This window comes from Macrobrachium rosenbergii, chromosome 22 (genome assembly GCF_040412425.1).
Source record: "Macrobrachium rosenbergii isolate ZJJX-2024 chromosome 22, ASM4041242v1, whole genome shotgun sequence".
Lineage (NCBI taxonomy): Eukaryota > Metazoa > Arthropoda > Malacostraca > Decapoda > Palaemonidae > Macrobrachium > Macrobrachium rosenbergii.
The window spans coordinates 23,787,249-23,813,722 of NC_089762.1; the positions used below are offsets into that span (position 1 = coordinate 23,787,249).

Here is a 26,474-nt window from a genome sequence, read left to right on the forward strand (position 1 = left end):
TTTTGTATACTAATCTTTAACAACAAGTAAGTGGGGCAGGGAGATGGTAAATTAAAGGTTTCAAGGCTATTGAGCCCAACTTTAGGTTTGCCTCCTGTCTTGTATCAGATAGGGGAAAGGTGACAGTCAATTTAATGGCACTTTTTTGATAAAATTTGTTGGCATTTATTTTAACAATATATTGTACTCATCAAACGCAAATGCACTTCAGTTTGTAAGAATGGTTGTGGGAAATCTATAATTGTGAAACTATGACAGATTTTGGTATCATACTTCACATTTACCCTGTCATGTGACATATCCAGCTATAAAAAAAAAAAAATTCACAATTTTTAAGGATCTTTTCTGCCACAAACATGGTAAATTATCTTCTTGTACATCCATGATGGAAACTTCAAAATGGTCCCCTTAAATGAATCAGGCAACTCTGGAAATTCAATCAGACAGTGCCTGGGATCTCGCTGATTGTGAATAGTGGAATGGAGTTTTGGTAGAACAACTTTGTATGTTTTGCAACATAATTTGTGGTATAAGACAATAGTTTATATCTTTTCATTGCACGTCCACTTGTAAGATGATTTGAAAACAATTGAATGAGAATTTTCGTATTTGTTTTTCAAGCTTGATTCTTTCTGCTTGTTTTTAAGTAATCATATTTTATAGTAATAGAGAGCACAATAGTTGCATAATATAACAAATTTACGCTAGAGCTGTCTTCGAGAAGCTAAAGAATACATAGATAAAAATCTAATTTTTTATCAGTTTTCACTGGAAAATAGGCAGCAGCCACTTATTTGCAACCAGGGGTTTCTCTAGCTGAAACATAAGGTTGTTTGTAGAAAATATAAATTTCTCACAAAAGAATCTCATTTTTCAGGTCTTACCTCAGTTAGCCAGCTTAGATGAAGTAACCTATGCAGCATGCACAACTCTTAAGGATCCAAAGAAGAATGCTGCAGTCAATGCTAACTTAGCCATTTCTAGCTGTGATAATAGTCAGGAAAGTACAAAAGAAAAGTCTAAGGAGAACGTTCCTGAAAAACAGGATAGGAATACAAATAACTCAACTACTAATGGAAAAAGTCAGGATGATCAAGAGAATGGAAGGTTGGAGAACAAAGAAAGTGTTGAAAAACCCAGTGCAAATTCTCTAAGTGCAGTGGAAAAGAATAATGGAAAGAGCATTGGTGAAGGTAAGGTGATGGAAAATACAGAAAACTGCATTAGTGAAATATGCAAGAATGACCCAAAGGTAAGTTGAGATAATGGCTAAGGGGCTAAGGACACTTGCTTTTAGTTCAGTAGCTCTAGTTTAAAAATAAATAGTTCTCTGAAAAGAATTTGATATTATATGCTGCTCTTTTTAGACTTACGATGTATGCATGTTTGTATGTTGATATGTGAGGCAGTACCTGATTTTCTTTTAAATATGCTATAAATTTATCATTTTTTTTAAAGGCATTATCATTCATCCAGATTTAACATTGATAACATTTTATCATTTTCTTTTGAAATCACTTCACTTTTTGAGGTAAAGTATAAAAAATTACAGTATTTGAATTGAATAGTTGTCTGTGGTAGTACTGGGCTTCCAAATAACGATAGATATTGCTGATGTGTGATATTGAATGTTAGGTTTTCAAAGATATACTATATAGTTGTAACTAAGGATATTTAGTTGTGTTTAGAGCACGTAAATGTGAAGGTTATTTATATACTGTGTCAGTGTATGTACAAGGTGTTGCCCATTAACCAGTTGTTGTCCTGCTGTATATTGTATAGTTTCATTCTTCTGATTTTACGCTCTCTCAAACCATGGTTCTCCTTGTCCAGAAATGAATAGGTTGTTTTAACGTTTGTTTGAATTGGAGGATTACTTCCACCTAGCTTGGTTGTTATGTATATCATAATGTTTCAAAATACTAATCAAAACAAAGATGAATAAAAATTCAATCTTTGTTAGTGTTGGATTTATATGTTTAAAGAGCATATTCTATGAACAATAGCAGACAGATGTTTTTCACAGGTGTAAGTCTTGTGCACCAAAATCTTTCTTTTAGTTCTGTATTAAAGAAACCTATACTTAAATTTTCTCATCTGCAACCAAGATTTTCATGTACTTCCAAAGGGCTTGTATCCTTAATAACATATAGCAATTAGCATACTGTAGCTGGAAATTATGAACATGCAGTGTTTCCCCAAAATGAACAAAACACTCAAAAGAATTAATGTTTTGAAATGTTTGTAAACCTGTACTGTACTGTGCTGTACTGCACTGAGGGTTGCATGTCATAATAGTGTCCTCAAAAGTGGTTACTTCCTACTTTGTGACTTGCTATGTACACTTCATGCAGTACCAAAGCCTCTTTGCTGCGTCCCTTACAACCCCAGCTGCTTCGCTGCCTTTTCCTTTTCTATTTACTTGAAGTTGACTTCACCCTTGTCACACAAAATTTTTGCCTTTCTAAATGAAGTCTTTGAACTTGATTTATAAGAATTTAGGTATCAGACTCACTGGTATAGGCAACTTAGTTTATAATATTAATTCATCAGGATTTTCTGACTATACACATAACTTTCCATGCATTGTCAAGGAACATACCCCTCGCATATTTTGGGAGTCCACTTTTTCTTAATTTTTAAGGGTCTTTATTTTTGAAGTAGAGTACTGTACAGGCAGTCCCGGTTTATTTTCCGGCTTACGGCGTTCGATTTTGGCGTAAATATATTCATCAGAAATTATTTCTGTGTTCCGGGTTCTCTTTTCTATGGCCCCAAAATGGCAGAATAATCATAATTTGAAGGTTTTTGATGTAAAACTCAATAATAATGCAGTTTACATCGTTTTCAATGCAGAGCATTAAAGTAAGTTTTCTTATGATTTTTGACGATTTTCGACGATGTTCCGTTACCGATTTTCGGGTTATGACGCGCAAGAACGGAACCCCGTCGTAAACCGGGGACCGCCTGTATTCTCTTTTCTATTATGATGGGCTCTGTAGAATGAAAGTCTGAAATTCCAGTGTCCAATAGCTATGATCTAGTAATTTTATGAAATTTCTTATTTTGTTTAAATCCCTTTTCTTCTCAGATTGTAAGAGTGGGAAGATAAAATAAGAATGTTCCTTACTTAATATATACAGTATTGGTCTTATTTATGCTTTCTAGGCTAAATTAAAAAGTTTATGCATGTTTTATGTGTGTGACAACTTGGTACAACAACAATAATGAAATGGAGAGTAGCCTTGGCAAATGTTATGACCAGCTACAAGTCAATAGGCTCATTGGCAGATTTACACAAGTGATCTTTGCAGAAATAGCAAAAGCCAAGAAAGTATGGTTGTGAACCAAGTAAAGATTATTTAAATTTATCCAGCTCATACCAGCACAGGCGTAACCCAAATATGACCTGTGATTGTGGTGAAGTACACAAGGGTATAAGAAACTAGTATGGACCTCTGAACTTAGGGCAACCAAACACAGCCTAGAGAATGGATTGTTTCAAATAAAAATTAGAGTACATAAGGCAACCAAACACAGCCTAGAGAATGGATTGTTTCAAATGAAAATTAGAGTACATAATATAGCAATGTTTGTAATGCAGGGGATATGCCTGTGAAAGCCCAGGTATAAATGCTTGTTGCAGGGAAGAAGAAAAATGTATTTGTAAGCATACAAGCGTAGATAAAAAAAAAAGACTTTCTTCTATTGTGTATGTTAATGTAATGCTCTTGCATTAAGACGTATTGCATACAAGCAGTATTTATGGGTCATTACCTTATTGGATGCTAAGTACATTCATAAAAGAGGATAGTTATCTAGATTTTAAAAACTTCTGTGAACATACAGGCAGTTCCCGGTTATTGGCGGGTTTCCGTTTCCTAGGGTGTGATGATAACCGAAAATCGCCGCTAACTGAAAATCGGCGATTTCAGCGCTTTTTCGGCGATTTTCAGGGGCTATCGGCACCGAAAAGCAGCGATTTTCAGTTATCGGTGTCTCTGTTAGGTATGTATCGGTGCCAATAAACGGAAATCGGCGATTTTCGGCGCTGAAAATTGCTGATTTTCGTCGCTAGACAAGCCCCATAAAACCGGATCGCTGTTAACCGAGCCTGCCATTAACCGGGGACTGCCTGTATGTGACTGTTTAGCAAAACCAAAGCAGAGGGACCCTTTATCTGCCAAAGATCCACACCTTACTTAAGTTTCTAAATTCATACCACAGGAAGGTCAATATAACAGAACGAGAGAAAAACCCCTCTTCTGTCAAAGTTCTCCCCCTCCTGAACTTCCTATTAATTTGTTTACCATAAACAAAATGGTATCTTCAGGTAACCAAAAAGAAAATAGACCAAAGATACATACTTAACATCATGATATCAAAGTAGTTAAAATATAGGAAGGTTGGATCTAAAAAAGTCTGGGAAGGGCAGGGAACAATCAATAATTTGTATGCATTCCATGGATAGTTACTATGATAAAATAAATGGGGTCAAAGACAAGATGAACTAGTCTGACTTCTCTTTCTGGATGTATTTGAAGCATGGAGTCTTAACTGAAGGAAAATATAATGTACAAAATTTTATCTTGCTTTCCTGTAGCAGGTTTTGTATCAAAGAACATGGCTGTCAGTTAAAAAGGAAAAGATCACAGTGATTTGGTTAAGAAACTAATGGATTACTCTGGCTTTGCTTGCTCATAGCTCAAGTGTCAGAGGATGATAGTTTTTTCAGTTTTTTTTTATTTTGCCAAACAGGCTATTTTTTTTTTTTTAGTTTGGTTTGATTGCCTGTTTGATAGTTGGATTATTTAACATATATGGATTTTCACAAAAATTTTCCTATAAGCTGGGCTTTGCGTCTGGCAATACATGATTACATTTTATGAGAGATAGGAGTATATCTTAGGGAGAATGCATTTTTTAGGGGATGTATTAATAAGCCTTGTTTCAAATGTTCCAGGCTTAAGATCTGAGAACTGTACACAATTTTCATAAGATTTTGGTAAACTAAATCATCACCTCTATACAGAAAATGTGAATGGAGGACATTTCTTATCTTAATCTGTAAGATTTTCATTGGGTATCAGAGAGGAACTATCTGAATCTTAGTTTTAATATTTGGAATTATCAGTTTGCTAGAGTTTTTACTCTATTTCCTCTGATCCATTTTTTAGTTACTGCACAGTCTGGACTGATCTCTAGATGACAGGCTCCAAAGAGTAAAACATGAAGGGAGAATGAAGTTGGACAGAATTTAAATAGCCGACATGGTCAGATGATATGAAGAAGTGGTCAAGTGATGTGAAAAATGGCATTTTTATGATAAAATAAAGTTTTATATATACTTACCAAGTAACTACATAGCTATTGCGTTTTATTTATTGACAGCTTAAATTTGAAAATTCGTGGTAGCGTTCCAATGTTTTGGTGTAGGTAACTTGCCTCGCCCACTTTCGGAGAAGGATAGGCACAACACTACTAATGAGCCCAATTCATTTATGCCCTATGCACATGAGAGGGGAGGATGGAGGGCTTCGATCATGTAGTTACTTGGTAAGTATATATATAAAACTATTTTATCTTAAAAATGCCATTTTTATATAAGTAACTTACCAAGTAATTACATAGCCGAATCCCACATTGACAGGAGGTGGGATGCATGGGCATGTACTACTTAAAAAGTACTCATGAATGGAGATGAATTTTGAAATAGCAAGTAGTTAACATTGATAAAATGTTTGTTGTAACCTACCTGGTTAGAGAGCTACAGCAGGAAAATACTGCCTCTGATGCAGCTCATCTCGACCGTAGTGGCGTGGCAGTGAAGCCAGAGGCGCCTCTTCATCAGTGGGGCTTTGCAGCCGAGGAGGACTCCGATGGCTGCCAAAGCTTACAATAAAACACAAAAGCCCTTTCCCTGGGCACAGTACCAAAACGAAGACCATAAAAACAAGTTACACATACACCATATAAAAAAAACAGTTACCATAACCCATTCATAACAAGACACAACGAATGATGGGTGCTCCAGGTACTCAGTAACCCCCAATTTCCCACAACTCGACAACCTAAATTCAAGGTGAGTGGATAGAGGAATGTAAGAATACCCCCTATCCTTCCTCCTGCAACACCATGCCAGCCACGGATAATGGGCCAAGAGTACTGCAGTTCTCATGAATAGTTTCAGTGTCACGTAGATAAAAATTCGCAAATACTGACTTGCATCTCCAGAAGGTGGATTGCAGAATTGCAAGAGAGGGATAAACTCCACTTGAAGGAACGCGAAGTCACTACTGCCCTAATTTCATGGGCTTTAATCTTGCAAATTGGCAAGTCTTCCCCTTGAAACTTAATGTGCGACTTGGAAATCTCGTCTGTCAAGAAGAACGCCAATCCATTCTCGGATAAAGGACGGGTCGGATCCTTAACTGAACACCAGAGGTTAGGAGATGCACCTCTGATTCTCTTAGTCCTCTCCAGATAATACTTTATTGCTCTTACTGGACAAAGAGCTCTCTCTTGGTCCGTAGGACCTAAAATGTCTGTTAAACCTTTGATTGTGAAGGAATGGGGCCAGGGGAAAGACGGTGTTTCATCCTTTCCTAAGAACCCCATAGTAAAGCAACAGACTGTGCCTCCTTGTGTGAGTCCTACATTCTTGCTCAAAGTCTGCAACTCACTAGTTCTCTGAGCAGTAGCTAGAGCGACTAAAAATAGTGTCTTCCTTGTAAGATCCTTGAGGGATGTGGATTGAAGAGGTTCAAAGGGAGGACCTGAGAGCCATTTTAAAACAACATCTAAATTCAAGGATATGGAATTTGACTTCTCTTGTTTCGAAGCGTCTAGTGATTTGATAAGGCCACCGATGTCTTTATCAGTCGACAAATCCAGACCTCTATGTCTGAATACTGAGTTGAGCATCGCTCTGTAGCCCTTGATCATGGTTGTAGCTAATCCTCAGAAGGATCTTAAAAATAGTAAAATATCTGCTATTTGCACTACAGAGGTAGAAGTAGATGATACAATGTGTCTTCTGCACCAGCTGCGGAATATTGTCCACTTATTCTGGTAGACGTTGGACGAAGACTGGCGTCTACATCTTGCAATTCCTTCCACAGCTGATCTCAAAAAGCCTTTCGCTCTAACAAGCTTCCTGACAGTCTGAAACCTGTCAGAGCGAGAGTGGATAGTCCTTGATGGAACCGGTGAACATGTGGTTGCTTGAGTAAATTTCATTGCTGTGGAAGTAGTCTTGGGAAATCTACCAGGAGATTGAGGAGATCTGGAAACCACTCCTTCTGTGGTCAAAAAGGAGCTACCAGAGTCATCGACGTGTTGTCGTGTAGGAGAAATTTGTTGATTACGTCTCTCACCATGCTGAATGGTGGGAAGGCGTAGACATCCAGGTTCGACCAGTCCTGGAGCATCGCATCCATTGCCCACACAAAAGGGTCCGGGACTGGCGATCAATACAAAGGAAGTCGGTATTCCTCGACGTTGCAAATAGATCTACTGGCGGCTTTCCCCATCGTTTCCACAGGTTGGTGCATACCTGTGGATTCAGTGTCCATTCCGTGGGTAGGACCTGTTTGCAATGACTTAATTTATCCACTATGACATTTAGTTTGCCCTGTATAAAGTGGGTGACAATCTGGGCTTGGTTTTCTTGTGCCCAGATAAGATCTCTGGTCACATGATACAGTGAAAAGGACTGGGTCCCTCCCTGATTCTTTATGTAGGCCAGAGCTGTCATATTCTCTGAGTGGACTATGACTGTGGAGTTGAAAGTTGCTGTTGCAAAGTGCTGAAGGGCTAAGTGTATTGCCTGCAGCTCCTTCACTTTGATATGAAGTTCTCTCTCAGATTGTGACTATGTTCCTGAAACTTCCTTGTTTTCTAGCAGAGCCCTCCAGCCCAGATCTGATGCATCTGAATATAGTGTGAGGTTGGGGCTCAGAGGGTTTAGAGATTTCCCGTCTGCAATCAACCTTTTACAAGCCACCACCAAAGGTCCTCCTTGATCTCGGGAGTGATCAGTTAAACAAACGAGTCCAGAAGAATCTTCCTCTGCCAACTGGCCTTTAGAAAAACTGTAACACCCTCATGTGAAGTCTCCCTAGTGGAACAAACTTTTCTATGGATGAGAGTGCTCCCAGTAAACTCATCCACTTGTTGGCCGAGCATGACGGGAGAGAGAGGAAGTTCTGAACTGTCTGAATGCAGGCTGGAATTCTCTTGTCAGATGGGAAAGACCGAAAAGTCTGAGAGTTGATCTTCATTCCCAAATATAGAGTCGACTGACTTGGAACTAATTGGGATTTGTCTAAGTTTACCAACAGGCCCAACTCTTGGGCTAGCAGAAGAATCTTTTTGCGGTCCTCCGTGCAACTTGATTCTGAGAGGGAGCGTAGGAGCCAGTCATCTTGATGGAGACAAATGTTGATCCCCATGAGATGTAGCCACTTTGCTAATGGGGCGAGGACACAGGTGAAAACTTGTGGGGCTGTCGATAGTCTGAAGCTCAGCGCTTGAAATTGGAAGACCTTGTCCCGGAACACAAACCATAGATATCTCCTGGCTTCTGGGTGGACTGGAACATGGAAATATGCATCCTGCATGCCTGTAGTTGCCATCCAATCCCCTTGATGGATGTAAGACAGAACTGAATGGGTGGTTTCAATTTTGAATTTTGTAGTTTGAACATTGAAATTCAGGGCGCTCATGTCCAGGACAGGTCTCCAACCTCCCGATGACTTTGGGACAACAAACAGGCAGTTTTAAAACCCTGCCATACTGACATCTTTGACTGTTTCTATGGCCCTCTTGGTGAGCCAAATGCCTCTCTGAGCCTGAAGAGTAGGACGCCAAGTTGATAGGAAAGGACACTAAAGGAGGTTTTTCCCTGAACAGGATGGAATATCCTTCTCTGATCATCTCTAAAACCCATGGTTATACATTTCTGTCCTCCCACTTCCTTCAGAAATTTAGAATCCTGGCCCCCCACTGGTACACAGAGGATAGTATCCTCACTTGCAAGAGGAAGGTTTGTCTGCTGATTTTATTGATTGGTCGAACGGATGTAGAATGCACTTGAGAACGGGCTGGAATCTGCCTCTCCTGCCTCGAAATGCCTGCTGTAGAGGTGAAACTGTTCTGGGCGCAAAAGATGAGGAAGATGAAGAACGTCCAGATTCCTTCGGACGTTTGGTAGACTGAGCCAGTAAGTCTTGAGTAGATTTCTTTTGCAACTCCATTGCGATATGCTCTACTGTGGCATGGGGAAAGAGACTGTGCTGATCTAAAGGAGCAAAAAGAAGTGCAGATCTCTGGGAATGAGTGACCCCTTTAAAGGTGAATGAACACTACTGTTCTTGCTTCTTAAGCACTCCCACCACGAACAAGGCTGCCATCTCCTGGGATCCATCCCTGATCACCTCATCCGCACAGGAGAGCACTCCTAGCCAGTCTGTAGCGAAGTTATCTTGGAGAGTGGCACGGTCTTCTATTTTCTTCACTAAGGTGCCGACAGTCCAATCTAGAAAACTTAAGATCTCGAAGACCTTAAAAATATCCTTCGTCAAATGATCAAGTTCCGAAGTCGTGAGTAAGATCTTGGATGAGGAGATAGCAGATCTCCTGATGAATCAATTAAACTGGAGAAGTCCCCTTGGGAGGAGGCAGAAACTCTCAGTGGCAGGGCTTCCCCGAGTAACATACAACAGGTACCTCCTCTTAGATAAATGAGGAGGAGGAGTGCAAAATACTGCTTTCCCCAGATCCCTCTTTTCTGTCAGCCAGCTCTCAATGCCTGACAGAGCTTTCTTCGAAGACAACAATAGAACCATCTTAGGCAGCCTAGAAGCTTCCATAGGCTGTCTCATTATAAAAGCCAAACTCTGCAAAGATGGAGTCACTGGTGAAAAGAAGTCCGGGAAGCAAAACAAGAAGTACTTCAAAAGAGAAGCGTAGGCTGAAGAAGGCTGATCCTGTTCTACGTCTTCTTCTTCAGACGAAATGGGTGAAAGAGCCAAATCCTTGGGCTCATGAATCACTGTCGGTTTGCGTAACAGATCTAGAATGCTGTCTAAGCGTCACTGAATTGGTTCCAGAGAAGGATCCTGAACTGAATGAGAAGTGGAGTGTGACGCTGGATGCCTGGATGAGGTTGGCATCAGCTTGAAAGGGGAGCGAGCGCACACTGACAACTGCGCATGAACTACGTGTTGATCTGGTCCCACAAACACATCAGATCCTCTAGATCCCACTGTGTGCTTGGATCCCTTGGATCCCACAGATCCCACTTGATGAATGGATCCCTCAGATCCCACTGGATGAATAGATCCCTCAGATCCCGATGGATGTTTGGATCCCCCAGATCCCACTAAATACCTGGATCCCTCAGATCCCACTACATGCCTGGATCCCTCAGATCCCACTACATACTTGGATCCTCCAGATCCCACTAAACTGGATCCCTTGGATCCCACTGGATGCTCGGATCCCTTGGATCCTGAAGCACGATCTATGTATTTCTTGGAGACTGCTCGGGCGACAAAAACCGGTGCTCTGACACACACTGTGGGCGATGTATTAGATGGATCATCCCAGAAACTACATGATGGTTTGGGACTCTGATCCTAATCACTGGTCTGCTTGCACGGGATTGGAAGTTCAGAATCAGCAGCGGATATCAGCCTTTTCAGTGGCCTGGATGCACTTTTAAAACACCAACTGCACTTCTGACTCGCTTTGCACTTGGATTTGTTGGATCCCGAATCTGAATCACTATGAAAGGGCATGAACTCTGATATGGAGCCTCTCCAGCGGCTGTCCGCCGAGTCCTGGGAATCTCGAACTACAGGTTTAGTTGAGGGGGCGACTACCCATGGGCAAACCCCACCGACCTCCCTTGGACTTACAGTTTGCCTCCTCCCAAGTTTAGGGGAGTTTGACAGGGACCTTTGTCTAAGAGAGTCGTATTTAACTGAAGTGAGTCTGGTATTGCAGCCTTTGCTGCAAAACCTACTGCTAGCAGAACTAGAGTCAGACATCTTAATAAAAGGCAAAATTTCAAGCTAAATAAGCTGATACAATTAGTGCAGTCGCTACCAAGACAAAGAATACTTCACCAAAAAATTATGAAAACCATTCGGTGAATTATATTAAATCAAATGAAAGCTGACATCAACAACCATGTTAAACTGTTAACCGGCAGAAACGAATTGGGCTCGTTAGTAGTGTTGTACCTGTCCTTCCCCGAAAGTGGGCGGGGCAAGTTACACCAAAATATTGGAATGCTACCACGAATTTTAAAATTTAAGCTGCTGATAAATGAAACATAATCGCTGTGTAGTCACTTGGTAAGTTACTTATATAAAATGATAATTTTATATACAGATGCTGTAATACTGAACATGAATTGCAGGAAGATAGAACAGGCATGACTGTAAAAGAATCAAATTCTATTTAGAAGGGCTTATAAAAGCAATCCAAAAAATCATTGTGCAAAACACTACCTGATCTAAGTTCTGAAGAAAACAGCATAGGAAATAATACAGCAGAACAAGCAACTCATAAATCAAAAGAAAATACAGTGGAACCTGTACCCACGAGTGTGTGGGACACAAGTAACTGGAGGCATGAGCACTTTTATTTAATAAAATGTCATTGTACCTACGAGCAATGATTGGGGGCCACAAGCACAGCCACGAGTCGAATTATCAGTCTGTTATCACAAGCCTACAAAAAATTGCTTATGATGCATTGGCAGTTAGCGGCTTGTTTCCAGAATTTTATTATGTATATTCCCGTGTATAAGACAACCTTTAGATGAGATGAGGTCAAAAATTATGGAAAATTTTCATGAATTTATCTCATATCTGTAGTATATGATAACTGCTGAATTACAAAACCATCTGTGTATAGGTTAGCTTTTGGTTATGTAAAGATGATGTTATTACAAATGCTGTTTTACTTCCTGTATCCTTATAAATTTAAAATAAATGAAATAAAGCCAACTCTATATCATGTTTCACCTACACATGTCACCTAAAGGGGAAACCATTGCTTTGTTTATGTTTCATTGCCAATCACAAACTACCCCTAACAACAATGTGATAATGTATGATACAGTACACGTAATTACACTGTATCGTTTGTTTGACTGAATTGCTCTAAAAAGTTATTTGTAATCAAATAATTGTGTTATTTACCACCAAAATGATAATGAATTTTTAATGAAAAATTGATGTTATATTATCCTAAATATTGTTACTATCGTAATTACAGTTCCATTAAATTTTCTGAAAGGTTACCAAAGGATAAAGGTTGCTGTGAGCGCAACCATAACTCGATGCATTTTCTCAGCTGGGCTCACGTAGATAAAAGTATTTCATTGATTTGGAATTATTCCTAGAATATGCCAATATATAAGGTAAAAATGGTTTTATTACCTTTATTATCAGTTTATTTCATAATGTAAATCTTTTCATGTATGTTGGTGGTTGCCGCACCGAGGCCGAGGCTAGCCTACCAATAAACATCACTTGGAGTTCAAGGTTTGATTTTTAGAATGGTAGTATAAAACAACCCTGATTTTTAGGGGTGAATTTTAGGATTTAATGGTTGTCTTATACATGGAAATATATGGTATTTATAATGAAATACGTATTGAAAACAAGCCACATTATGAGTCTATTATCACAAACTAACAAAAAATTGCTTACGACACTTTGGCAGTTAGCTTGTTAGCCATTTGCAATGAGTGGATGTAAACAAAATCATAGCGCCATCCTGGTGTTTATGGTAAATTTCATTTAGTTTCCTTTAAAGGTGAATGTAAATTTACATATGATTTCATACCTTATTCCAGTAACACAATTTAAAGTAACAATTAGGCTTGTTTTTCAATGTTATATTATTAGCAACAATTTTTGTGCCTACCCAGTATGCTCGCCGTAGGCTAGGCCTAGCCTAGCCTACGGCACTTGGTCTAACATCCATAATATGGCCACCATTGGACGCAGGGAAGTTTATTGATACATTTAAAAATAAGAAAAGTCCATATAATACGCCAGCAAATAGGGTATTTCTCAATCACTACTACTTATATCATTGCTAAAAGCGCAATTATTGTAACTAAAAATATTTTTTATGGGGGTATTTTGGGGCAAGAAAACCAGTTATCTTTTCCCATAATTCCTTGTGTGAAAAAGCGTTTGTACCCACGAGCTCTTCCCTCCAACCAATCAAGCTCATGGGTACAGGTATCACTGTAATGTAAGGACACAAAACTAAAAGACAAGAAATCTTGACTCAAACTACTTATGGAGTCCTTAAAGTACTTTAGTCAGAAGAATCTCATCCCTGAACAAACTGGAAAAGTGTACAAGAAGAAAATTTTGCATTGTTCAGTAAAAGATTGCTCACCAGTGGCTAGTTATCAATGGAAAAATTAAACACAGTATCATGAACTACCGTTTATCCAGGACAATTTATCCTTAGTCTCCCTAGTTAATTCAAAATTGCCAAACACCATGAAAATTATCCCCTTGGTCCATACAGTACATCAATACAGTACACAATAGTCCATTTTATAAAGGACACACATATGCATAATAGTATCACCTCTAATAGTGGTCAACTTATCAGGTATGTCTGAGTCCGTAAAAATTAAAATCGTAATTCATACTAATTAATATTCCTTACTAATTGGAATAATTGTGTGAGAATGCTAGACATACCAAATGCTGAAACAAACAACTGATGTTGATGCTTGTGTGTTTAGTTCTTTAGGGCAATTCAGCTCTTCCTATCAAAATACAGAAAACCTCAAAACTTTATAATGAACCTTATAGTATGTGTTTTGTGCTAATCTTTGGGTATGTTTCTGTTGTGCTAACTTTTCTTCTTCATGTGTTTTATAATGAATATCATATTCATATGAATTAATATGGTAAAGGTGCTTCTCTACTTAATAACTTTCAGAGGTACCAACAAGTGTAATTGTAAATTAAAATTTGTTCAGAGCACTCCGTCTGCTACCCATCAAGTTCAGATTTTGTATTGTGCACCTTGGCCTAGTTATAATTTTTGCTGCTACCCACACCAAACAGCACCTTAGCTGATGCCAATGTGCCATCCCAGACTCTTGACTCTATACAAGTGGTAAGACGTTATTTCCTATATTTCGATTTATTTGTGTGATTTTATTGTGAAGTATCGAGCCCATCCTTTTTCTATCATGGCTAATGGCAAGCGTAAGGCAAGTGAAGATAGTGGCAATGGTAAAAGCGGCAAGCTATCTTGATGGAAACAAAAGTGGTAATAATAAAGAAATTAGAAAGTGGGGAAAGAATGGCTGAGGTAGCACGCCATTATAATATGAATCACTCAACTATTGGCACAGTCTTTAAAAACAAAGATCAAATAGTGAAACACATAAAAAGTGCTCTGCCAATGCAGTCAACAATTATAAGTAAGGGAAGGGGGAGGGTGGTAGAAGAAATGGAAAAACTTCTGGGTATCTGGATGACTTGAAGGTTAAGGTTGGCAAAAGCACTGCAGATGAAACATTTTCTGCAAGTCATGGATGGTTTCATTGCTTGAAAAATTGTGCTAACTTGCATCACCTGGTGAGGCAGCGAGTGCTGACAAAGCAGCAACCAAAAAATTTCCCGAGACGCTCAAGGAAATAATCGATAAGGAAGGTTATATCCCTCAGCAAGTTTTTAATATTGATGAGACAGGTCCATTATGGGAAAAATGCCAGAAAAAATGTACAGTACATCAGCCATGAAGAGAAGACGATGCCAGGATTTAAGGTGGCAAAGGATAGGCTACCTTTACTGCAGGGGGGCAATGCATTGGCGGACTTCAAGCTAAAACCTCTCCTAGAGTATCACGCTGCAAATCTACGGGCACTCTAAAACATCACAAAATTTTTTCTACCCATAATCTGGGTGTCCAATAACAAAGCCTGGATGACTCTTGCTGTATCTGAAGACTGATTTTTCCATCACTTTGTTCCCAAAGTGAAGCTGTACTGCCGTGAGAATAGGATTCCTTTCAAGATTCTCTTAATTTTGGAAAATGCCCCTGGTCACCCACTGCACTTACAGTAGATGATTTCCATCCAGATGTGAAAATTTTTTATTTACCCCCTAACACAACTTCACTCACTCAGCCGATGGATCAAGGCGTAATAGCCAGTTTCAAGAAATATTACACTCACTGTATATATAGGCAAGCATTGAAAGAAGTGAATGACCCTGGTGTGATCTAACATGACTTTTTGAAGGGTTGCAACATTTATAATTGTATAAAGAATGTTGCTGCTGCATGGTGTGAAGTAAGTGACGAACATGAATGGGGCATGGAAGGCTTTATGCTCACAGTTTGTCAATGACTTCAGAGGATTTAATCAGGAAGAGGAGGAAAAGGGAATCGTTAATGGTTTCGTTAACGTAAGTGAAAAGCTACAGCTTGACTTAGGGGAAGAGGACTTTGAAGAGCTGTTTGATTCTCATTCAGAGGAGTTGACGAGTGAGGATTTAGTGGAACTGAAAGAAATTCAAAGAACAGAACATGAGGAAGAAATTTTTCCTTTACAGAAGTTTTAAACAATATTGATGGCTGAGGGGTTCTCTCTTATAGAAAAAGCTTTTAAATATTTTGAGAATCATGATCCAAATGTTGAGAGATTCTCAAAAGTAGCAACAACCATCAGTGTTGGTATCCAGTGTTATTGCATCATATACTGTATGATGAAAGGAAAAATAAACAATGCAAACTTCCTTAGACAAATTCTTCAAACCAGTGCCCTCAGCCTCAAGAGACTCCCGACCTCTGTTGGCTGCTAATCCCCAAATGAAGAAGAAAGTGATGCCAAAGAAATCCTTCCTGAAGAAGACATTGACATTGATGACCTGCCGCCCCTGTAATTCCACACTGCCTCTCCTCCTCGCATCCATCACCTCAAGCCTACGCTACCAGTTTCAAAGGTAAGAAAAACAACTGTACTGTACTGTATTATTATCACAATTAAACTGTTTTAGGTTTTTTATATATCATTTGTAGTAGTAAAGTACTCTATAAATTGTACTATCATCATCACAATTTATTTAGGTTTTATATATCATTCTTATTAATAAAGTACTCTATAAATTGTACTATTATCATCACAATTAATTTAGATTTTATGTATCATTTGTATTAATAAAGTACTCTATAAAATACAGTACAGTACTGTACTAGTATTGTGGGTTAGGACAAAAAAATATATAGTACTATATGTATTGACTGTGCATATATCAAATTGTACTTACAAACACATCAAGATATGAACAGCTGTTCAGAACGTAACTAGTTCATAAGTAGAGGAGCGTTTGTAATTCCTTTATTCATAGGCATTATAAAGGAAGTTGTGTCAGGGCAAATTCATCCATATAAAGATTTTGTTTTCAAGTCCAAGTTTTCAGCTTATAGAACTGTAGTTTGTAACTAACAAGGGATAACAGGTATGTAGAGTTGCTATAAAATATAATTCCTAATATAACAACTGCTATTACTACTATGGTACACATAATTCATAAATACAAAAAACTGCATCAACAAAACAAATGTTAAACTGACATCACAAAAGAATTAATTTCCTTTTAATCATGTAATTCCTGACTAACTCAGTGGAAACTTCATGTATCAGATTCTCAATGTGCTGTGTACAAAAAAATTAAACATCAGAATACAGTGTTAAAGTATTACATAAAATGACAAACAACTTTTGAGTGATTTATTGACATTTTTGGACAGTGTAACAATGCATATCACCTTGATACTGCCCTTGTTCTTTTTCCCCTATAGCTTTCTGTCTCATTTTTTCTCATTAATATACATTTCTGATCATTAGTGTTGTGAGGCTAATTTATAAATTACTTAGATTAATACATTTTTTATTTAGCTTGGGATCAAAACAGCATTTTGTTATTTATTCCATTGGCCTCTCCATAAAGCAAAATTGACATTCCTGTGGAAACAATATTAGCCAGTAAGCGGTTTATCAGCATCAGTAAGTGGTTGATCGGCGTTGGTTAACAGCACCGTTAAGCAGTTTATTGGTGCTCACGACGTCATAAATGCCATTTATTACCATAATTATTGTGATGTTTCGGTTACCGATGATTTTCTGTTATCAGCGCTCTACCAGGAACGGAACCCCTGCTGTTAACCGGGGACTGCCTAACCTCAATTTGTTAAACATCTCCATTTGGTATGCAGCTAATTTTAAAAACAAGGATGTACATGTACTGTAGCACTCATTTTCCTTATAAAGTGTTTTCACTTAGTTGCAGGAAATTAATATATATTGTGTGTTTACTCAGTTAAGTTCCAGACATTGTGCTGTGTCGTTATTTACTTAAGTACTGTTGTTCCTTTTGCTGGAATAGTAATAATAGCAACTTCCATATATCACTGGTATGCATTATTATTATAGTATTGCAATAAATATTTATGTAGCTACAAATAGCATATAATTATTTTAAATTATTATGTTAGGATGAAAGAAGCAAGAAAGACTTGAGTTTGCAGTGTGACTCTTTTTAGGTGAGATTTTAATACATGGCAGAGACAACTTTCAACATTAAAAAGTTTAGCTCTTTTGTGAAAGAATTTTTTTAAGGGAAAGTATTTGTGGCCCACAAAGACATACAGTCATGCACAGTATTAAACAAATGCTGGAAGCAATTGCATAACTTCATGAAAAATTCATTTCCTTCAGTCTAAGGCCCAATCATTACTTTTCTCATAATACTGTATATGAATGGGGATGATAAATGGTAGTGTATCACAAGGTAAATATAGTGCATCTCTAGTCGAAATATCTGTTTTGAAGTTCATAGAAAGGAAATGAATTTTGGAGCATCATACTACCCAAGTGTTTATAGATTTTTGGTACAATGTTAAAAATTCTGGAGAAACTATATAATCTAAAAGTGTATTTGTGTGGAATAATGGAGTTTGATTTATAAGTATTTAAAAGATATCCTTGTAAGTCATTCATTTTTTAAATACCAAGTGTATTAAGAGTGCCAAAAGGAAAATTTGCCATAGATATTTGCCGTAAATGAAGTATAAGGCAGGACTTTCAAAACGATTATATGTACAGTATTGGGACTTAGTTAAACCAATGGGTAGTCAGTAAATTTGGAAGAGATATTTATTTGATGTTTTATAGTATTTTGTTGTACCAGTGCAGTATTTGTTAAAGCATAATGTAAGCAAACATATATATTCTTGCATTCATTGTTTTGCCTTGACTTCCTTTTAAACTTGAATGTAATGTTTATTGTTCCAGTGGCCTTTTAGGCAAGTGCTTTTTTTTTGTGTGCTAGTAATGAATTACAAATGCTAGATTGACTGTGTGAAAGGTGTCTTAAAAACTTATGAATTATTGTTTGCTGTGAATTAGCTCATGGTTCGTTTAAATTTGGGTTAGTTGTGCATTATTTTACTTTGAGAATATACCCCGTAGGTTTTCAAATTCCATATATTATTCTTTACTCATTAAAGTTTTAATGCTATGCCTTTCATGTGAGTTATTAGTATATTTTTTCAATTATAGAATGAGTGACATTTACTGGCAAAAGGGTATGGTTTCATTTTACCAATAATCTTGCGCAAATATTTATAACAAGGATAAGGTAACAAAACTGAGCATTTTTTGTCACTTGTATTATGGTGCTTATTAAAGTTTTAAGAGAAATTTTGTAAAATTTAGCTCACTGTTTTGTTTGTTGAATCACACCTCCAAGCATTGTTGAGGAGTCTCTTCTAATCCTCATTATGGGATGATCAGCAGATTTAATTTGGTAGCATTTTGCCACTTCATGTTAGTTCATTCACTTTTTTATCAGCTGATTGAAAAAAGAATGTTTGCTCATTTTCATAAAAATAATTTGAGATTTTAATTATTTTACCCATATACTCATTCTGCAATATTTTGGACTTCCTTTTGTAGCTCATTTAACTTTTAGTGCAATAAAAGGGCTTATAAAACAAATCTTATTGATGCAAAGGTTGTGTACTTCATTCTTTGTTGTTGTGTACTTCCAACTGCTACAAAGGAAGCAATCACTCTGCTAGCCATCCATTTTTTAATTTGAGTAAAGAAGGCCATTTTTTAATAGAATTATCTTGTTCATTAAAAAACCATGATTTACATCAGCCCACATTCATGACCTTCACAAATCTTAACACTTCATTCTTGATTTCAAATAAGTTTGAGTGCTGGCTGGCCAGAACACTATGCATATGCACCACAGATCCTACTGTTCCAGGCAAATATGAGCCTCATTTTTCATGTACAGTAGTTGACTTTACTTTCAATAAATCAGCAGGCATGGGAAGAAGGACATTTTTTAAAGTAAGTGAGGGGTTTATATTTAAAAAAAAACACTCATTTCATAATATGCCCAGCATCAAACTGTAATAAAGGCAAGACAAAAGTAATAATGATAACTATACAGTAAATGGATTGACTCCTTGGCCCCTGCGAACTTTGTCTATGGATTTGAGAATTGCTTGCCATGAGCCCAAATTCCAATTTAGTTGAAGTTGATCAGTTGTTCCTGTCACTCAGTTTGTTCCAACATCAACCTGATCCCTTATGCTTAATGCTGGACTCATGCACCAATAGGGCTAAAGCAGATGAACCTGGGAAACTTAGAACTCATAATGGAGACCTCAAGGCAAAGACGGTACACCTTGTGAATATTGATGCAGGCCATGACTTTCAACCCTCTGAAAACTTCTTGCGAAGGAAACAGCCCCACCTTATCAATAGCAAAATGACAGGTGAGGTCAGGAGAACCAGCAGATTCCTTAATGAATACTGTACAGCAAAAGTGGTTCTCTGTCAAAAGTGGATATATCTGTATTTACAAATTACCTTATGTAAAAGGTTGTGCAGTGCATAAGCTGCAAAATTCTATACTAAATATAGCAAAAACAGGCAACAAAATTACAAAATTTTCCAACATGAAACTGGAATACAGATCAAGAATCCTTTATCCGAAATGCTGGGGACCAGCGTGTAGTATTTCAGATTTTGGAATGTCTGTAGTCAGCAAAGTTCCATTATTACAGCATTTATTGGGCATTGAACTTTTCAAGAGAATTTTCTTGAGAAGTAACATAAGAAAATCAACCTTATATACTGCCTTATCTTATTTATGGCATATAATGCCATATCAAAGAATATAAGAAACCATCATTGCCAAAGAAAAATTACTTGAATCCAGTCAAAATCCATCCATAAACACCTTTCAATCAAAGCAAAGCTAGCCTGTGTGAACTTTACTCTTTCCCTACCAACCCTCCCTACACATGTCCAACCCATTATAGTATTTTATAAACATATTAGGCAAACAAACGTTTCTGTGTTACTATATATATACTTTAGGTTAATTTATGTAAATAAAATAAACAGCATTATTGCTACAGAAAAGTAACTCAAACCTCATCCAAATTTGACCATAAACAATGAAGACTAAGTCAAAGTTAGCTTGAGCATTTCCTTGTCTCCTCTTTTCCCAACTCTCCAAGCCTATGACTGTGTTCATACACAGTATGCTGACAAACATATTTCTGTGAAATACTTAATGTACTGTAATTAACAAAGATAATACAATAAAGCCTCATTAAGTTTTGACTTCAAAATAAATAACATGCTTACCTAAAGAGGATTAATTTTTTAATCATAAGTCTTATCAAAGAAGTTTATGTTAAAAATATACATCAGGGTAAATTTGTTGGTAACATATCCAAACAAACATTACCTTAAGAATGAATTTTCAACTGTAGTACTGTACTGTAGCTGTTACAGTATACAGTTTACAGATACTGTACAGTACACTGTACTGTAAAAGTAAATATATTGATAGAAACCCTGGTAAATATAAGAATAATGAATGTACACTCTTCATATATAGAAACAATACATTTTTAGGACAAATGTAGCAGCATTGTGATAAAAGTAATGACTTCCTTTAAACCATACAGTTCTTGACTAACTATTGATTTATGCTTGGTATTATCCATTTCAGTGTCCAATGGAAACTTTGTATTAGTTTACTGTGTACAAAATATGTATAATGATAGAATATAGTTTTATACTGATATATATCAACCATATATATAAATCAGAGATAAAACCTTCAAATGCTTGTCACCTCAGAATTTGCAACTGCCCAGCTTACGTCGTAAATGAGCACAATACTTGAAGCATGTTTTTAATATTTTTTATATACACTCTGAAGAATATTTGAGAAGGGTCTTGCAAGCTGTTAAATACAGCTGTGAATGCACAAATATGAGTAAATATAATAAAAATACCGTACATACCATATGCACTGCATGAGTGTATATGTGCTTGTGTAAAAATCTCAAAAATTTTATCATTCTTCATGTATGTGTGTGCGCAGGGCCATAAGTACAATTTATTGAATTGGGTTGCTAATGACAAGCCTTCACACATTGACTCTTTCTTAATAATTACTGATACTATAATTTTATTGACTCTTTCTTTACAATTACTGATACTATAATTTTAAGCATATTAAAGATATATTGCTGCAGTATGGTTATTCATTTGATATGGAATATGAAAATTCAAGAAATCCCTACACCATCCAGAAAATGTAGTAAGCCACTTGAACTTGTGCAATCATGTATAATTTGCTGAGGCTGATTGTGTAAATATGTAATGCACTATATTTATTAACTACAGTGGTGGTACAGTAATCACATTTTATTAAGGGATATTCAAGTGATAAAGAGACCAACTAAACATTACCTGGCATCAAAGGGAACCCAAACTTGAACTTAAAAGTAACCTAACCAAGGAGTATCTTTATCAAAATACCAGAACTAATGGCCACCTAGAAGGCAGCTACTTTCTAATCATGGATAAAGAGCCTGCTACTTGTTAACTAGCTAATTTACTATTAACAAACAAGCAAATAGTAAACAAATGAGGAAATAACAGCAAGAACTGAAATGTCACTTTGCAAAGTTCTTAATACATAAATGATAAATAAACACTGCTGATACAGTATTCATATATGAGCAAGAAAGTAAAATTGCAGAGCAGCATTATCCTGATAATGATCAACAAGACTAGTGATTGTTAATTCAATGAGGTCCAAAACTAAATATTGTACCTTTAATCTCCATATTTTTCTTCTCAGCTTAATCCTTGTCAGAGTTGCTGTTTTTATTGAGCATTTCCCAAGTGTTTCTTTGTAGTGTCCTCCTGTTGTCTATTCCTTTGTCCATCATTTCTTCTCGAATGCAGTCTCTCCATTGTCTTCCTCTCCTACGTGTCCCTAGCACTTTCATTTCCGTGATCTCCCTTAAAACATGTCACTCATCAGGTGCCTAAACTTTCTCAATCTTGACTCTTGGGCTTTCTTTGATATTTCAGTGACTTTAGTTGTTTCCCTGATGTATTCATTTCTTATCCCATCTATTCTCATCACTCCACTCATCCATCTGAGCATCCTCATTCCTGCCATGTCTCCCTTATTTTGTTCTGTTTTCTTGAGTGGTGCCACTTGTAGCCCATACAACATAGCAGGTCTTACCACAAGTTTAGTACCTTGCCCTTCAATTTGAATTCAGTGGTTAACCTCTATCCATATCACCCACTGCATCTGTTATCAAGCCCAGATACTCAAACACCTAATGTTCACTGAGGCTTATCCCTTCAAGCAGGCACATCTCCTGCATCAAATAAATTTCTCAATCAAAATACAAATAATAATTCAAAACTCATTTACTAAAAAACTAATCATCTATTGAATTTACATAACATGATACCCAAATTTACCCAAGAAATAAATCCGGTCACACCATGGACACTAAAAGGGCAAAACTATGCACATATTTATCATATCTTTCAAAGAAATATATGTCCAACACAGAAATGTACCATCAACATGCCATGGAACACATAAGACGGAAGGGTAATCCCTTCATAATCTACACAGATGGATCCAAAAATGAAGCTGGAGTGGGCTCATCAGCCTATTCAAGTGATAAAACTATCCAAATGGGCCTTCCTCTAATATCATCAGTATTTACAGCAGAATTAACAGCCATACAATTGGCTCTCAAGATTATAACAAAAAAGGAATTCCTTCAGCACTCATATTGAGCGACTCAAGAAGTGCAATTGAAGCAATAGGATCATTTAAATCAAATAATCACCTTGTCCAAAATATACAACCATCAGTTAATTACAAACGGCCTTCAAATTCAAATTTGTTGGATCCCAGCCCATGTAGGCATTGAGGGTAATGAGAAAGCAGATAAAGCTGCAAAATTGGCTTGTACAATCCCCCCAACTACTATGAAAGCACCCATATCAGACTGGCTAGCATCAGTTAAACCCTTAATTTATAGGGATTGGCAAAATGATTGGACAAATATACCCCCACAAAACAAACTAAAACAAATTAAGAACGAAGTTAAAAAATGGCATTCTTCTACCCAAAAGCAAAGAATCAATGAGGTTATTTTAACAAGACTCAGAATAGGACACTCCAGACTCACACATGGTCATCTGATGTCAACTCCACACACAAACCCAATAACTTGTGAAAGATGTAACATCCCAGTAACAATCAAACACATCTTGATTGACTGTCCCAGATGGCATCATGAAAGAAAGACTTATTTACAAAATAAATCAATAAAGGATATTCTAGCAGAAGGTAATAACTTTTCAATTAATAATATCATTCTCTTCCTAAACAAAATTAAATTGATAAGTAAAATATAATTCCCCCTTTTTTTCTATTTTTCTCGATTGTTTTTTTCTAATTCCCCCTTTTTTATTAATTTATTTATTTAGTTAACTACTTAATTTTTTTATGTACTCTTTCCCCTTTCTTTTCCCAGCCCGAAAGAACCTAAAAGAGTTCAGAGGTCTGGTTAAACAAATCATTTATAACTAACTAACTAACACTGGTCCCTGCTTAATCTTGGCTCGCTGGTCATCGTCCATCCCATTTGTCAAATATTCAGTCTTTGTTCAATTTATTTTCATCACTCTACTCTCTAACACATATCTCCACCTATCTAGCTTTCTCTTTAGCTGCCCTCCAGTTTCTCCAATCAAAACAATGCCATCAGTGTAGAATATACATCAAGGGGCCTCCCTTTACATTTTCAGCCATTACATCCATGAAGATTTTGATCAGGGTGGAGCTCAGTGCTGATCTCTGGTGCAGTCCTCCCTTGACAAGGATACTACTAGTCATCCCTACATTACTGCTCATGGTGGTTGTTAGTCATCCTTACAGTACTGTACTCCTCATGGTCGTTGTTAGTCATCCCTACAAGTACTCCTCATGGTGGTTATTAGTCATCCCTACAGTACTCCTCATGGTGGTTGTTAGTCATCCCTACAGTATTCCTCATGGTGGATGTTACATTTCTACACCACATATTCACTAATTACTGTCATATTTTTATGGTGCTTCTTGCTACTTCAAACTTTTCCATACTTCTTGCCTGCGTACTTTGTCATATGCTGTTTGTACGTCAACCAGGACCAAATGAAGAGTCCTTTGCCTCTCTCTGTTCTCCTCCATTACTTGCAGTAAGGAGAATATTCCATCAGTCGTACCAATTCACTTCATAAAGCACAGTTGCTGTCTTCTGATTATGACCACCTGTCCGAGTCTTGCATCTATAGTTCTTTTACATATTTCCAAGAGATTAATTTATTTTTCCATAATTTACTTCATAGCCCCCACAATATATTCCCTCCTTGTCCAATGTCTTCCATGCCGCAGCAAGTATGTCATCTGGTATGGCAGCTTTACCACCTGCTCTCTTTCTTAGAGCTTCCTGTAGCTCTCCTCTCATACTGACTGTATCTCTGTAACCCTTCCAAAATACAGTATGGACTTCCATCTCCCTTTTTTAATCACTCATTTTCTTGGTTTAGTAGTTTTTTCAAAATATTCATTCCATCTCCTTATAATGTTCCCCTCTTTCCTTAGCACTTTGCCATTTCCTCCCTTGATGTGGGTTATATCCTTTGAGCTTTTGTTACTTGCTTTGGCTACCCTGAAAATCTTCTCTTTGCCCTCTTGCTTCTCTAAATCTTGATACAAGTGATCATAAGCTTTATCAAAATTGGATGTGGAATATAAAATTTAGGCCAAAGGCCAAGTGCTGGGACATATGAGGTCATTCAGCAATGAAAAGGCAATTGAGAATGAAGAAGGTTTTAAAGGTGTATCAGGAGGAAAACTTTGCAGTTGCACTATTAAACAATTGTTAGGAGAGGGTGGAAAGTAAGATAAAAGAAAGTTATGAACTGAGGTACAGTAAAAGGAATGAAAAGGGTTGCAGCTAGGGGCCAAAGGGACACTGCATAGAACCTTAAGTAATGCCTACAGTGTAACACGTAAGGTGCACTGATGGCACTAACCCCCTTTGGGGCATATCTTCTCGTCACTTTCTATTACCCTCTTGATTCCTTATTCCTTTCCTTGAAGAATGTCTTCTCTTCTAACCATGTCTCTTCCCATTTGGTTTTTGCTTCCGTTTTTGCTTTTTTAGCAGTATTGTACTCCCTCATTAAAGTAACAAGTTTCCTTATTTTCCCATTATTTTTTCTGAAGTTGTCTTTACCATGTCTTGATATGATACCCACCATCAGGTTCTACATTCATGTTACTAATCTCTCAAACATTGTCTTCCACTACCCATCTTTAAAATGCCTTCCAAGGTCAGGCTTTCATAGCTTGAACAACTTGACACTCTTGGGTCCATGCATATTTCTCTTAGCTCCTTTTATTCTTTGTTGCAAGTCCATAACCACTAACCAACTCCTTGTCCAGTGTCTTCCATGCCACAACAGGTATGTCATCTGGTATGGCAGCTTTACCACCTGTTATCTTTCTTAGAGCTTCCTTTAGTTTTCATCTCATTATCATGTCTCTTTAACCATTCCAAAATACAGTATGGACTTCCATCTCCCTTTTTCAGTCACTCACTTTCTTGGTTTAGTAGTTTTTTCAAAATATTCATTCCATCTCTTTATAATGTTTCCCTCTTTCCTTAGCACTTTGCCATTTCCTCCCTTGATGTGGGTTACATCATTTGAGCTTTTGTTACTTACTTTGGCTAACCTGAAAATCTTCTCTTTGCCCTCTTGCATCTCTAAATCTTGATACAAGTGATCATAAGCTTTATCAAAATTGGATGTGGAATATAAAATTTAGGCTAAATGCCAAGTGCTGGGACATATGAGGTCATTCAGCAATGAAAAGGCAATTGAGGATGAGGAAGGTTTTAAACGTGTATCAGGAGGAAAACCTTGCAGTTGCACTATTAAACAGTCATTAGGGGAGGGTGGAAAGTAAAATAGAAGAAAGATATGAATGGAAGTACAGTAA

General features: G+C 37.2%; 2 protein-coding genes across 2 annotated transcripts in view; one reads left to right on the forward strand and one right to left on the reverse strand.

Annotated features, from left to right (window-relative positions):
- Positions 1-2,222, forward strand: part of Gorab (Golgin, RAB6 interacting) — a 43,372-nt gene extending 41,150 nt beyond the window's left edge. Inside the window, exon 7 of the mRNA XM_067124416.1 lies at positions 878-2,222. Within this exon, the coding sequence (XP_066980517.1) occupies positions 878-1,261 (384 nt within the window). The 3' untranslated portion in view covers positions 1,262-2,222. The remainder of the gene's footprint in view (positions 1-877) is intronic.
- The window catches only part of LOC136850660 (phospholysine phosphohistidine inorganic pyrophosphate phosphatase-like), a 136,959-nt gene that overhangs the window by 92,150 nt on the left and 18,335 nt on the right, over positions 1-26,474 (reverse strand). The window lies entirely within an intron of this gene.